At 40.2% G+C, this 13,545-nt stretch overlaps 2 protein-coding genes and 1 non-coding gene across 5 annotated transcripts; all 3 read left to right on the plus strand.

The window, feature by feature from the left end:
• Positions 1-530: 530 nt before the first annotated feature.
• Positions 531-603, plus strand: TRNAA-CGC (transfer RNA alanine (anticodon CGC)). The gene has a single exon. It is a non-coding gene; the product is annotated as a tRNA-Ala (tRNA).
• A 59-nt stretch (positions 604-662) lies between these two features.
• LOC112790785 (uncharacterized) lies at positions 663-7,164 on the plus strand. 3 transcript variants are annotated; one of them, XR_011880059.1, is made up of 12 exons: positions 663-1,284; positions 1,543-1,703; positions 1,870-1,947; positions 2,470-2,549; positions 2,838-2,922; positions 4,426-4,845; positions 5,282-5,389; positions 5,818-5,892; positions 6,006-6,093; positions 6,206-6,277; positions 6,368-6,421; positions 6,761-7,164. XR_011880059.1 is itself a non-coding variant. In XM_025833341.2 (12 exons), exons 1-12 carry the CDS (start codon positions 852-854, stop codon positions 6,839-6,841), a joined length of 1,728 nt encoding a protein of 575 aa, XP_025689126.1. In that variant the 5' UTR covers positions 663-851; the 3' UTR covers positions 6,842-7,164. The 3 variants fall into 3 exon arrangements, 2 of the variants coding, with proteins under 2 accessions (XP_025689126.1, XP_072089287.1); XM_025833341.2 differs by having other exon boundaries at positions 5,818-5,885; XM_072233186.1 differs by lacking the exon at positions 2,470-2,549 and having other exon boundaries at positions 1,870-1,939; positions 2,816-2,922; positions 5,818-5,885.
• Positions 7,165-7,333: 169 nt separating this feature from the next.
• On the plus strand, positions 7,334-10,152 carry LOC112779111 (uncharacterized). The gene is made up of 2 exons (XM_072233187.1): positions 7,334-9,162; positions 9,479-10,152. Exon 1 carries the CDS (start codon positions 7,835-7,837, stop codon positions 8,570-8,572), a length of 738 nt encoding a protein of 245 aa, XP_072089288.1. The 5' UTR covers positions 7,334-7,834; the 3' UTR covers positions 8,573-9,162; positions 9,479-10,152.
• The last annotated feature ends 3,393 nt before the right edge of the window (positions 10,153-13,545 follow it).

Consider the following 13,545-nt stretch of genomic DNA (forward strand, 5'->3'; position numbering starts at 1 on the left):
TTCTTCTTCCCTTCGTCTGTCTCTCGCCCTTCCTCTTCTCCCTTCTTCGTCTTTTCCTCTGGCCTTCTCCCTTCTTCTTCTTCTTCCTTTCTGTCCTTTCCCCTTTTTTTGTGTTCTCTTTTTTTTTCTTTTTTCATTTTATATTTTTTTAATTAAGGGTAGTTTAGTAATAAAAATTAAAATTTTGATGATAAAATGATTTTAAAACTAAGTTAAACTTTAGGAACGTTTTATATATATAAAAAAGTTAGAGATAAAAAAAATTTTCCGCTTAAATCATACCTAACCCTAAAATACAAAACACACATTTTTGGAATGGTGTCAAACTAATTGGAGTTGATTTGGAAGGTTATATAAATTAGAATCAACTGAAAACCGCTAATAACTTTTATAAATTTTTGGTACTTCATGTGCCTATAAAACATATGTTATGGGAAACGAAATGTGTCTTCGACGTTAAATTTGCATAAACTTATACTCTAAATATTTCGAGTTAAGATTATCTATCTTGATTTAATACCATTATCTCGGGGGGTGTAGCTCATATGGTAGAGCGCTCGCTTCGCATGCGAGAGGCACGGGGTTCGATTCTCCGCACCTCCATTTTGTTAACCTTTTTGTTAGTCTTATTCTGTTTAAGACGCGAAAAGATCCAACGGCCGAAAAAGTTCGTTATCCAATTTTGCAGCACGGACTCTCACTCAAGTTTCACTCCCCACAAAAATCTTGACAGCCCCTCGTTCCTCATCTCATCATTGCATACCAACAAACATCAACCCCCGCCCCCATAACCGCCACTTGCTTCGAAACCAACCTTAGCTTCGCCCCGGTCCTTCTAGAAGATTCCCGTTATGACACTGAACTTGTGCTCTCCATGCTTCTCTCGCCTCCTCCTTCATCACTCTTCTTCTCCGCTCAACAAACTCCCCGAAACCTGTGCAAACCACAGCTCCAACACTCTTCTTCCAACTCTCGTCTTCTCCTCTTCTCCGTTTCTTCCCTTCACTTCCAACAACCTTTCCAGAGCTTCCCTCAGTGAAAGCCACAATGAGATTTCTCAGGATGCCGGCCAGCTCGATCACTACCAGCTCCTCCTCCGAGTCGCCGCCTCTGCCAAAGACGCCGATGATGCCTTGCTCATGATTGCACAAAACTCTTCAAGAAACGGAGGCGGCGTCGTTTCCGCCGACGATTCTTCCACCATCATCTCCGCCGCGCTTCAGCGGAACAATTCCGAGCTCGCGTTGTCCATTTTCTACGCCATGCGCTCAAGTCTCGATTCAGGTCACGAATGCTTCATCGCTATATCTTTCTTTTCTTTAAGCTTAATTTCTCCTTTAATTTTAGCTCATTCACACTGTATAGTATTATCCTTTAATTTCTTTTAACAATGAAAGAAGATGAAGTTCATGTTGCTGCTGAAACCTGAGAGGTTATTTTGCTAGAGAAGCCTTCTTATTGTGGTGTTGTTGTGTATTCATTGTGTCGTCTTTGCTTAGCGTTTAGCTGCAATTTAATGATACTTGCTTGCTTTATGATCAGTTGGCGGGAATGGACCTTTTGTTGAGGGATGGAAGTGGTCGAGGCCAAATGCACATGTATATACGATCTTGATTCAGGGTTTGGCGGCATCTCTGAGGGTTTCTGATGCCCTTAGGGTGCTCAAATATATCTGTGAGGTTGGGGTATCCCCTGGTGAGGAGGTATGGTTAAGCACTTATATCCTCCAACGTCTTTCACTGCTTTATTTATGGTTCTGCATTCTTACTAATTTATACACGTGCATGTGATATATTCGGCTCTTGAATTTGTTTCACTGATGTAAATTTCATTTATATATTGTTGTATATTCCTTTTATCTTATCACAGGTCCGATTTGGAAAGGTAGTGAGGTGTCCTAGTTGTCAGATAGCTGTTGCAGTTGCACAGCCACAACAAGGTATTCAGGTATCTCCATGTCAACTGTGAATTTATGATGCCCATAACCGGTTTTAGGGTACGGATGCAATCATTTTGAGTGGCAGACATATTGATGATTTCATTGGTTATTTGAATTATGATACATGGTAATTGTATTATTGCTTTGATCAATACACGCAGACAGTTTATTGATCCTTCTTTCTGTAGAGTAGAGATCTTGATGTTCTGTAAAATATACGGGCCACAAATAATGGAATAAGTCAAGGATGAGGCAATATCTGTCTAATCACCAAATAAATTGTGTATCCCTAGCACCCATGGGATCTGTAAAAACTAAAAAGATAACTCGGCTACTAAAACTTCTTGCCAAACCTTCATGCCTGCTATGATGACATAAACTTATATGACAAGAGCAAGTGAAGTAATGTTATGCTATATAGGCCTTGATTGACATCTGTCTAATTAGTCAAATTCTGGATAGATCTCGTATGATTACGACTCTTGATCTTTGTGATAGTTATAAGGTGTATATGGACAATTCTTCTGCAGATTGTATCTTGTTCAAAGTGTCGCTACCAGTATGAGCTTGTTTCAGGTGACATAGTTAGTATTCAGTCAGAAGAAATCAGGTTGGTATCGTCCTCTTTTTTCTTTCCCTTTGATTTTACTTTTAGTTAGGATATATGTAACCTTTTTGTTGGATGATTTGAGTTTTTATAAACTTTTGTATTTTCTATATTTGCTGCTCGAAGCACCATACATGAGCCATTCAATATCATCTTTTTTCTTCCCGTTTTATTTTTGGTATAACCAGTGTCTGAGTGTCTGTCTCTTAAGTTAATATAATGCTATGTATGTGCATGGTGTTGATCATGGAATATTCACTTTTTCTAAGGATCTCCTCCTGCCGAACGCAGCATGGACATTACAGCGTGGGAAAGGGGGTTAAGATTCCTGAAATTGAAGAAGCAAAGCATTCCTGCGGCTGTTCACTCTATGGTGGTATATACCCTCCACTCACCTTTGAGTCTTTGACATCTAATGTTGGCGTCTTTCTCTGATTAATGCAAGAGTTGTAATCAAGGACCTATATATGACTTGTGTATAAGTTGGTTAGTCATCCGAGAGAAGCCATTTAAACAACAGACACCTTACCTATAGCTTCCATGACATACAAATACATGCTCATTGTTCAAGTAGTAAAACTTTCACTGCAAACAATTATTGAGTTAAATCTCAAAGTAGTCTCTGAAGTTGCACTCGAGTCTTAAAGTAATTTCTGAAGTTAATAATTGCCCAAATTTATCCTCGAAGTTGCACTCTAAGACTCATAGTAGTCGTTGAGACATTTTCCATTCATCGGAACCTTGAAACGACGTTTTGAAAAAAAAAAGATTAGAAAAACATTGTCGTTTTATATTAAAAAAAAATCCCCTTCTTCTTCAATTCTCTTCTTCTTCTTCAACAGATCACAAAAATAAAAACCAACACAAAATATCACAAAAAAATCAGCATTAATCAGAAAAGATCAATTAACTTAAATAGCAAGCATCAATCAATCTAAACAGCAACAAGCGAAAAAATAGCAACAATAAAAAAAACAGTAATAATTATAGAATAGAAAACAACTAAAATTAATCATTATTGTTATATTGAAACAGGATCAGCAGCAACAAGCACCAAGAAGATTAAAGAACAATGATTGAATAACTAAAAAACTTAAAAAATAAATCATTATGGCTGAGAGAGAGAATTGTGACAGAGCGAAGATGGAGGCTGGCGAATGGCACAACGATGAGAGAGAAGGTTGAGGCTTTGTGTGAGTGTGAGAGATTAGGTTGGGGTGGGGGATGAGCGGCGTGACACTGAAACGGAGGCTGGCGAGACGCGACGACAACGAGGGTTAACGAGAGCTCTTGTGAGTATGAGAGTATAGTTGGGGAGGGGGAAGGCGTCAGGTTGGGAAGAAGGAAATGGGGAAGGATCTCAGATTGAGGAAGCAAAAGAGGACAAAAAAGGAGAAGAACGTTAGGTTGGGGAAGCAGAAGAGGAAGGGGAAGGGTTGGGGGAGGAAAAGGGGACGGGTTGGGGGAGGGGAGGGGAAGGGGAAAGGAACGGGTTGGGAATTTTGGGAGGAGACGTTTTTCTATGCTTTTTCTTTTATCTTTTATCTTTTTTTTCTATTTTTAAAACAACGTCGTTTTAAGATTCTAATGAAAGAAAAATGCCTCAAAGGCTACTTTGAGACTTAAGTCAACAATTATTACCATGCAAAGGTTATTTTGATGCAAGATTTTTGTTATTTCAACATTTCTTTTCTTTTTATCTACTTTTTACAATGTCGCAAGCCTGTCATGAAAATATGTCATATAAAAGCGAGCTCTTAGATTTGAGAAACTATTGCTTGAATTTCTTAATTTTTAAAACAAAAAATTGTTGCTATAATTCTTTTTATGATGGTTTACTTCTATGTCTCTTTCCACCTATAACTTTCCTGCCATTTAGGTGCAAACCCCTTCTGGTATGGCTCGCACCCACAGATTTGCAACCGAGACGGTTGATGTTCCAGCACAAGAAGGTGAAAGGGTAACAGTTGCGGTGGCAGCTCCATTAAATGTATATAGAAAGGTGGGGCCCTTTAAATTTAGCCCAAGGGCCCCTGATCTCTATCCTGGCGAGGCTATGTGCATAACAAACCACAAAGATGGGCGAGAATCAATTCTGTTAAGAGCCCCAACGAAAGAAGGAAATTCATCATTACTTAATCCCTCAGTCCTCTTTCCCCTTCTTGCTGTGTTTGCCACTGGTGATGCTGCCTCTGGACTTATTGACCCCGGCTTGCCCCAAGTCCTATCAGTTGTTGCAGTTTCATCGCTTGCTGTTGGAGCCACGTTAAATTCCGTAGTTTTTCCACAGTTGAAGCAGGTACTGCTGTTAGTTCATCAGTTTTGGTCCCATTGATAGATGCTTGTTTGCCTATCTTTTGTCTATCCAGTTTTACTTAAAAGAGGCAATCTTGTTGATGATGCTTATATTGTTGTTTCCCCTTTGAAAAGATAACTTAAGAATGGCAATATGTCTGCAGTTGTTACTTTCACTCTTTTGGTGGTTTAAACTCTATCCACATCGGTTTGTGCTTTGTTTTTTTACTACTCGTCCTTGAATGTGAGAAATAGGAAACAAAAGGGTGCAACGTTTTTTAGTTCATGACTTGTGGGCTCCTTCGATGGAAGTTATTGCAATATGGAGGAATCAGTGTGGCTTGATTTCCCCTTATCTTAACTTTGCTTACATTACTCAATTATGAGGGTTCTCAAGAAGATATAATTAGTTCATCTGCTCTTTATTCTGTCCACCACAGCTTCCACAAGGGTCGGTTGAGGTTACTGCTATCAAACAACGACTTCTATCTCAGTATGATGTGATTCTGTCACGCATCAAAGACCTAAAAGAGGCTGCTGAAAAAGAGGTGTGCTACATTCATGATTTGAAATTAGCATGGTGATATATGATTTGATAATTCATACATAATCCAGTTTGAACCATCCTGCATGTTCGTGTGAATATTTTGCTGTAAAGAGGGAAAGATATAGTTATGTCTGACTATAATTTACATTATGTTGTAGAAAAATCATCCTGATTGAAAAGGAATGCAGAATGCTGAACTGAATCATCTAAATAATACACTAGCAATCTAATTATAAGTAACATATAGAAAATACTTGAATATGTCACAGTTTCCTCCAGAAATTGTCTGAGTACAGCTCATTGATTGTATATTTTATTTATCACCGAATAAAAGAGTGTGCGAAAATCTTTATTGAAAAAAGGCACTTTGTTTCCTATCCTTATGTGGATTTTTACCTGTACCAGTTATATTTACTTCCTCCTTTGTAGATCTGGATGTTAGCTCGAATGTGCCAACTCGAGAACAAAATTTCAGCTGTTGGAGAACCTTCTTATCGGTGAACTGTGAATCCGCAGCATCATAGATTCTTTGTTTCTGATATGTTCATGAAATAGTTTTTAAATAAATAAATATGTTGTTGAAATAATCATTTTCTCCTCATTGACCATTTATGCAGGACTCGTAGAAGTAAAGTCAAAAGGGTGCGAGAGAGCCTGCAAAACTCCCTCGGGGGAAGGATTGAATTAATTGATAGCTATGCCAGGGTATGCTTCTCAGAAAAAAGTATAATGGGAAATATTTTCTCATCCTGAAATTACGTGGTAGTTCTCTGCAAAATTTGAATAAATATATGTGTTGAATGTTCTCTTTACCCAGATTTCTTCAATGATTGAAATTGAAGTGGAGATGGAAACAGATGTTCTTGCTGCTGAAACTGCTAGCAATGCGGTGAACCACTTAATCATCTCTTTATTTTTGGGCCATAATATCTCGCCAATAACAGTTTAATTACCTAGCAGAGGGATGGTTGTTTTGCAGGATACTATCACAGAACAGATAGAGCAAATTATGGAGATGGAAAATCTGGAGGAGGTATATTCTCCTAAAATGCAAACCTCTTACCTGGATTTGTAGGAAGAAAATTGGAATGGATCTTTTCATTAGTCATGTGTAAACTTTTATCAATGATTATACCTCTCATGCTCTTTCTAATGATTTTGATATATTTTTTTCCACAATAGCTTAGAAAAATATCTCCGAGATGAATATCAAATTCTTAGGGTAGGAAGTAGAAAGCCAACAATGATACCATCTCTATTTTGGACTTTTTTGTTTGACCTGAATTCCTGGCTAAGCAATTAAGATTGCAGCATATCCTTCAATGGATTACAGTACTATTTACACGTGCTCCATACCATTTTTCTTATGCAGAGATGGAAAATAGAAGCAGAAGCCAATGACGAGGCCGAAAGAATCCTTAGTTCTCAACCTATGCCTTCTGAGGACGTTTAATTTCGTATGTGCAACTGGCTCGTGCTGCTGCATCATCACTTGAGCTTAACTCCCCAGCTTAATGGCCTATTATTCTTGACTGAGTAATAAAGCAGCAAGGGTCAACTTTGTCTGGAGAAGGCTTGCATTTTTTTTTTGTCTTTTTCTTGTGATCATATATGGAAAAGGGTGTCAGTGTCAATGTGGCATCTGATGCAAATATCTTTGTTGCCACTGGAAAGTGAAAACATCCTTAGGGGTCCTAAAAACTACTGAAAATGCTACGTCAGACAGGAAAATTATTAATGAAAATCAATCATGTCACTTGTTGCATGATTTCCTCCCGCAGAACTTCTCCTTGACATGGGTTTAATTGGAGGTTTGGTATTGAATAATAGTACAATGAAAAAGAGTCGAGCAATGAAATATGCATCAAAACAAACAAAGGCCAGCAGCAATTCAACCCGGCTTGATACCACTTAAATTATCCGTTTATGCAATGATGCCCAATCAACTAGGACCATCTTGCCAATGAGCCATAGCTCAGACGCCATATGTCCCCCCTCCCTGCTAAGTGTTCTCAAGTTCGAGCCTCATCTAATGTAACTGGAGCCAAAAAAAAAACGGACCACCTTCATTCTTCGTTGACAAATGAATGGGATAAAAGGAAGCTAATTCTTCGCTGACAAATGAATGGCATAAAAGGAATAGCTTCTGCTTGGCTCAATTCCACCGACCTATCCTATTGCAACCATCGATTCGCTAGAGATGAAGACTAGATGTGTGATAAGGCAGCATTTGTAGGTGCTAACGGCAGGAAAAGAACATATGCTAATCTGGTGATAAATGGTAGCACTGAGTCACAGTCTGATTCGGAAGACAGCTTGTCTAAAGATGAATATCGTGTTAGTATGGAAGAGTTGCTTGAGATGAGTCAAGCCCAAAGGGAAGCCATCTAGAATACCTGGTGAGAGGCAAAGAGCCAGTCTTCTATCACGGTGAAAAGGTTACAAAATGGTGTGGGGCACAGAGCCAGTCAAGCTCCTTGGGAGAAAAGTTGCCTATGGCATCCTCAAAAGAAGGCTGGATACTATGTGGGCAAAATCTGGCGGGATCAACCTCATTGATGTGGGGAACGGGTTCTTTGTGGTGAGATTCTATAGCGAAGAAGACTACTGGAACGTATTAGAGGGAGGTCTATGGCTCCTCTTCGACCACTATCTGACCATACATCAATGGGCTCCTGACTTCAATGCATTTGGTGCTGAGATCAACAAAGTCACTGCTTGGGTTAGACTACCGGACTTGCCGATAGAGTACTACGATAAACAATTCTTGGAAACAGTAGGTGATCAAATAGGAAAGACGTTAAAGGTAGACATGAACACGGCTAACCGATCTCGAGGCAAGTTTGCAAGATTGTGTGTCGAGTTGGACCCTGGCAAGCTGCTGGAAGCTAAATACATTGTGAATGGTAGCACTTACTACATTGAATATGAAGGGCTTCATATGATTTATTTTAGTTGTGGGAGATTTGGCCATGTGCATGATAGCTGTATGAACACATCTGGTCAAGCTAACAGTAGAGAAGAAAGGGAGGGTGTCCTGAACCAGGACGGAGAAGAGAATATTCTGGGTGCAACTGAAGGAAGTGTCCAGAACATGCAAGAAGGAGGGAACCAAACCGTCAAGGGCAAGGAAGTCATTTCCGAGTATTCTAAGTACAGTGCATGGATGGTGATCAATGGATAGAATAGGACAAAAAGGAGCAACAACACAAAGGACAACAATGGTATGAAAAATGACAATAGACAACGAAGAGACATAGAAGGGCGAAATGGAAGCAGTAGGAGAGAGGTCACGTTATGAGGTTTTAGTAAAAGGAAATGGGGACCACACAGCAAATGATTCAGGCAACCCCAACGTACAACCCATGTCCCCTATTCGGAGTCAAGTGGATGAAATACAAAAGGAATTCCTTTCAGGGAGCCAGATGAGAAAATTCAAGGCTAGTTCTGCAGCCCAACCCAATCTTGAGGTCCAAACATCCCAAGTAACTCCTGCCCAATCTTCGAAGAGAAAAACCCCAACCCCAGTTCTTAACCAACCACATAATCAAACCACAGAGTGCTTTGGGCATACTGAAAAAACCCCAGTTCTTATGTGTCTGTGGCATGTATGTATCCGGTGGTAATACTGGAAAACAGAGTGCTTTGGGCCACGGCCAAGACTCAATAAATAGCTATGTTCAAGAATCATCATACTTAACTAGGAGAATCAATAACACTATCTGGATTCTGAGTTCCTAGAGAAGCCAATCATTCTGAATTTCAAAGGATAGAGTGAGATGCCAAAACTATTCAGAGGCAAAAAGCTAAAAGCCCCGCTCATCTAATTAATACTGATCTTCATAGATGTTTTTGGAATTCATTGCATATTCTATTCTTTTTATCTTATTTGATTTTCAGTTGCTTGAGGACAAGCAACAATTTAAGTTTGGTGTTGTGATGAGCGGATAATTTGTACGCTTTTTGGCATTGTTTTTAGTATGTTTTTAGTATGATCTAGTTAGTTTTTTAGTATATTTTTATTAGTTTTTAGTTAAAATTCACTTTTCTGGACTTTACTATGAGTTTGCGTGTTTTTCTGTGATTTCAGGTATTTTTTGGCTGAAATTGAGGGACCTGAGCAAAAATCTGATTCAGAGACCAAAAAAGGACTGCAGATGCTGTTGGATTCTGACCTCCCTGCACTCGAAGTGGATTTTCTGGAGCTACAGAAGCCCAATTGGCGCGCTCTCAACGGCGTTGGAAAGTAGACATCCTGGGCTTTCCAGCAATATATGATAGTCCATACTTTGCCCAAGATTTGATGGCCCAAACCGGCGTTCAAAGTCACCCTCAGGAATTCCAGCGTTAAACGCCGGAACTGGCACCAAAATGGGAGTTAAACGCCCAAACTGGCATAAAAGCTGGCGTTTAACTCCAAGAAGAGTCTCTACACAAAAATGCTTCATTGCTCAGCCCAAGCACACACCAAGTGGGCCCGAAAGTGGATTTTTATGTCTTTTACTCATCTCTGTATACCCTAGGCCACTAGTTTTCTATAAGTAGGACCTTTTACTATTGTATTATAATCTTTTGATCACTTTAGATCTCTAGATCATCTTTGGACATCTAGTTCTTAGATCATTGGGAGGCTGGCCATTCGGCCATTCCTAGACCTTGTTCTTATGTATTTTCAACGGTGGAGTTTCTACACACCATAGATTAAGGTGTGGAGCTCTGCTGTACCTCGAGTATTAATGCAATTACTATTGTTCTTCTATTCAATTCCGCTTGTTCTTGTTCTAAGATATCACTTGTTCTTCAACTTGATGAATGTGATGATCCGTGACACTCATCATCATTCTCACCTATGAACGTGTGACTGACAACCACCTCCGTTCTACCTTCGATTGTGTGAATATCTCTTGGATTCCTGATACACGATGCATGGTTGATCGCCTGACAACCGAGTGCTCGCCTGACAAAACGAGCCAGCCATTCCGTGAGATCAGAGTCTTCGTGGTATAGGCTAGAACTGATGGCGGCATTCAAGAGAATCCGGAAGGTCTAACCTTGTCTGTGGTATTCTGAGTAGGATTCAATGATTGAATGACTGTGACGTGCTTCAAACTCCTGAGGGCGGGGCGTTAGTGACAGACGCAAAAGAATCACTGGATTCTATTCCGGCCTGATTGAGAACCGACAGATGGATAGCCGTGCCGTGACAGGGTGCGTTGAACATTTCCACTGAGAGGATGGGAGGTAGCCACTGACAACGGTGAAACCCTTGCTTAAACTTGCCATGGAAAGGAGTAAGAAGGATTGGATAAAGACAGTAGGAAAGCAGAGAGACGGAAGGGAAGGCATCTTCATACGCTTATCTGAAGTTCCTACCAATGAATTACATAAGTATCTCTATCTTTATCTTTATGTTTTATGCGTTTATCACCATACCCATTTGAGTTTGCCTGACTGAGATTTACAAGGTGACCATAGCTTGCTTCATACCAACAATCTCTGTAGGATCGACCCTTACTCGCGTAAGGTTTATTACTTGGACGACCCAGTACACTTGCTGGTTAGTTGTGCGAAGTTGTGTTTATGCCATGGTATTGAACACCAAGTTTTTGGTTTCATTACCGGGGATTATTTGAATTGTGAAAAGTATTGATCACAATTTCGTGCACCACTCACCTTGGATGAGGGAATCCGACGTAGAAGCATCCTCGGTGGTCATCACAAAAAACTTTCCCTATTTTTGAGGTTAATGGGATACTGGTCCATTCCACTTAACATGGCAATCTCTCGCTATGTGCCCTGGCCTACCACAATTATAGCAAATACTCGCTCCATGCTAGCATGACCTGCTCTCATGGTTCTTCCCGCACTTAGCACAAGTAGGATCTACCTGAGCTATCGGGGGGCTGCCTCCTTGGATCCTGTCTCTAGTTTTGACTTGCCAAATTAAGTCGAGGGTTCGGGTTTCTGCTGGGTGGATCTCGACATTGTAGCTAACCATTGCTTTTAAAGTTCCTTCTATGCGGTGCCAGGTTTCTATTGAAGTTCCTGAAGAAAAAATTCTGACGGTTTGCTCAGGTCACTACCAACTTCTTGGTGCATTCCTCAGTTATCTGGCTCTAATTTACCAACTCCGCAAAGTTCTTAATCTCCATCGGTCCCACTGAAGCCATTAGTTCCTTCCTAAGTCCTCCTTCATAATTAATACACTTCTACTCTTTATATTCTGCAAGATTTTATTGGCATACCTTTGAAAATCGACACAAGTTCCCAAACTTTCAGGTGTACTCAGCTACCATCATGCTTCTTGTAAGACCCCAAATTTTTAGAAATTAAATAACGAGTTATTTGTGAATTATTATACTTAATTATGATTTTATTTTCAGAAAATTATATACCAAAATAAATTAAATCAAATATTGAGATATTGAGTATTATTTTATGAATAAAGAAAAATTAATTTGATTATCTCTAATTTTTAAATTAGAGTATTTATCTAAAAATAATTTTTAAGCTGATAATTAAATAGTATTCTCAAAAATAATTATATTTGTTTTTTAATTACTACTATATCCCCTAATTTTATTAAAATTACCAAACTGCTATTACTCCTTTACCCAAAATAAACCCTAACCTTAAACTCAACACACACACACACACATACCTTATTGCCGCCACCCCTTTTCCGACAACGTCGGTAGGAATTGGTGTGCCATCACCAATACAGAGAGGGAGAGAGAGTGACACACCCATGAGAGAAAAATCGCGAAGAGAGGAAGGAGCTTGGCCGTCGTCGTTGCGCCCCGCTGCTACCATGAGAAGCTTTCGCCGTCGAGATTGTCGTCGTCATCTTGGTTATGGCCGTCATCGAGGAAATCAACGTAGGAGGAACAGAGCGCAAGGAGAGAGAAAGTCGTGAGCCAGCTTCGTTACCATCGTTCCTGTCACTGTCAAGCCACTCAATCGTCACAGCTGAACCTTTTGCGTTATCGCTGCTGTCTGGGTTGTCACCAGTGGAATCCGTCATCGCTGGAGTTCACCGAAATTTCTTGGGATCGCTATCACTTCTTCTGGTTCTATTCGAATCGTGCTTGGTCGTTAAAAAATGGCATTGTGGTCGCCGGAAGCACCGTCGGAGGTGTTGCTGCCTGATTTCTTTATCCCTTTTTAGTACATTATGTTTTTTTTGTTCTGGAACCCTCATTGTTAGTGTTTTATTATAGATTATTAAGGATTTTGCAACATTAATGTATCAGGGGTTGAGTTAATGTCATTGCATACTATGTTTGTGGCGGTTATTGTCACAAAACGGTTGGAACTGATGTTGCTGATGACAAGTCATCATATACCTATTTTTCAAGCTAATTTCACTTGTTTTATTAGTCTTTATGCACTTTCTTACATCCTAAGTAAGTGATTTGGAATGAAAATGCACAACTTCTTTAAATCAAGCAACTACCATTAAATTGATGCTAACTCATGAGGTTTAAGCTAATTTTAATTGATTTATAAGCCTTATGAATTTAGTGATACTTTGAGTAGTTGTTTTGGTTTATTGTAGGTGAAGAAAAGAAGAAAAGAAGAAGCGTGGCTTAAGAAAGCGTGGCCCAAGGAGAAAAAGGCGTGGCGCATAAAGGAGGAGTGCAAGCATTGCCCTCCACAAGGGCACACAGCCCTCTAGGAGGGCAACATGAGCAAGCAAGCCTTGAGAGGCAACGCTGCCCTGCCCACGACAAGGGCAGAGCACAAATCTGTGCCTTGGATCAAGGAAAGTAAAAACATTGCCCTGCCCTCCTCAAGGGTAGTATCGGGCTCACCTAGGGGAGAAATTCAAAGAAAAAGTTCACCATTGCTTGCCACAAGGATCGAACACGGAACCATGAGGAAACAAGAAACTAAGCCTTACTTTGGTGCCAAGAAAATCAAAAGAAAAGAGGTAGCGTGCGCGTCACACAAGGATCGAACACGGGGCTTTAGTTTGGAAACATTGCCCTGTCCTCCGCAAGGGCAGGGCAGCATTTTGGTGATGCACACACACGCACCATTCTGGCGCACCAAGGGAAGGCTCGGCAGCATCATTCTGGCGCACAGGCATCACTCGGCAGCACCAGCAGCACGCACGGGCACCATTCTGGCGCGCCAAAAAGTTCTGCCCTGCCC

This window comes from Arachis hypogaea, chromosome 3 (assembly GCF_003086295.3).
Source record: "Arachis hypogaea cultivar Tifrunner chromosome 3, arahy.Tifrunner.gnm2.J5K5, whole genome shotgun sequence".
In the NCBI taxonomy this organism is placed as follows: domain Eukaryota; kingdom Viridiplantae; phylum Streptophyta; class Magnoliopsida; order Fabales; family Fabaceae; genus Arachis; species Arachis hypogaea.

Coding starts and splice junctions, on each gene's coding strand:
- LOC112790785 (XM_025833341.2), top strand. CDS start 852: ATGACACTGAACTTGTGCTCTCCATGCTTCTCTCGCCTCCTCCTTCAT. Junction 1,948..2,469: donor AGCCACAACAAGGTATTCAG/GTATCTCCATGT, acceptor ATTCTTCTGCAG/ATTGTATCTTGTTCAAAGTG. Junction 5,886..6,005: donor GTTGGAGAACCTTCTTATCG/GTGAACTGTGAA, acceptor CCATTTATGCAG/GACTCGTAGAAGTAAAGTCA.
- LOC112779111 (XM_072233187.1), top strand. CDS start 7,835: ATGGTGTGGGGCACAGAGCCAGTCAAGCTCCTTGGGAGAAAAGTTGCC.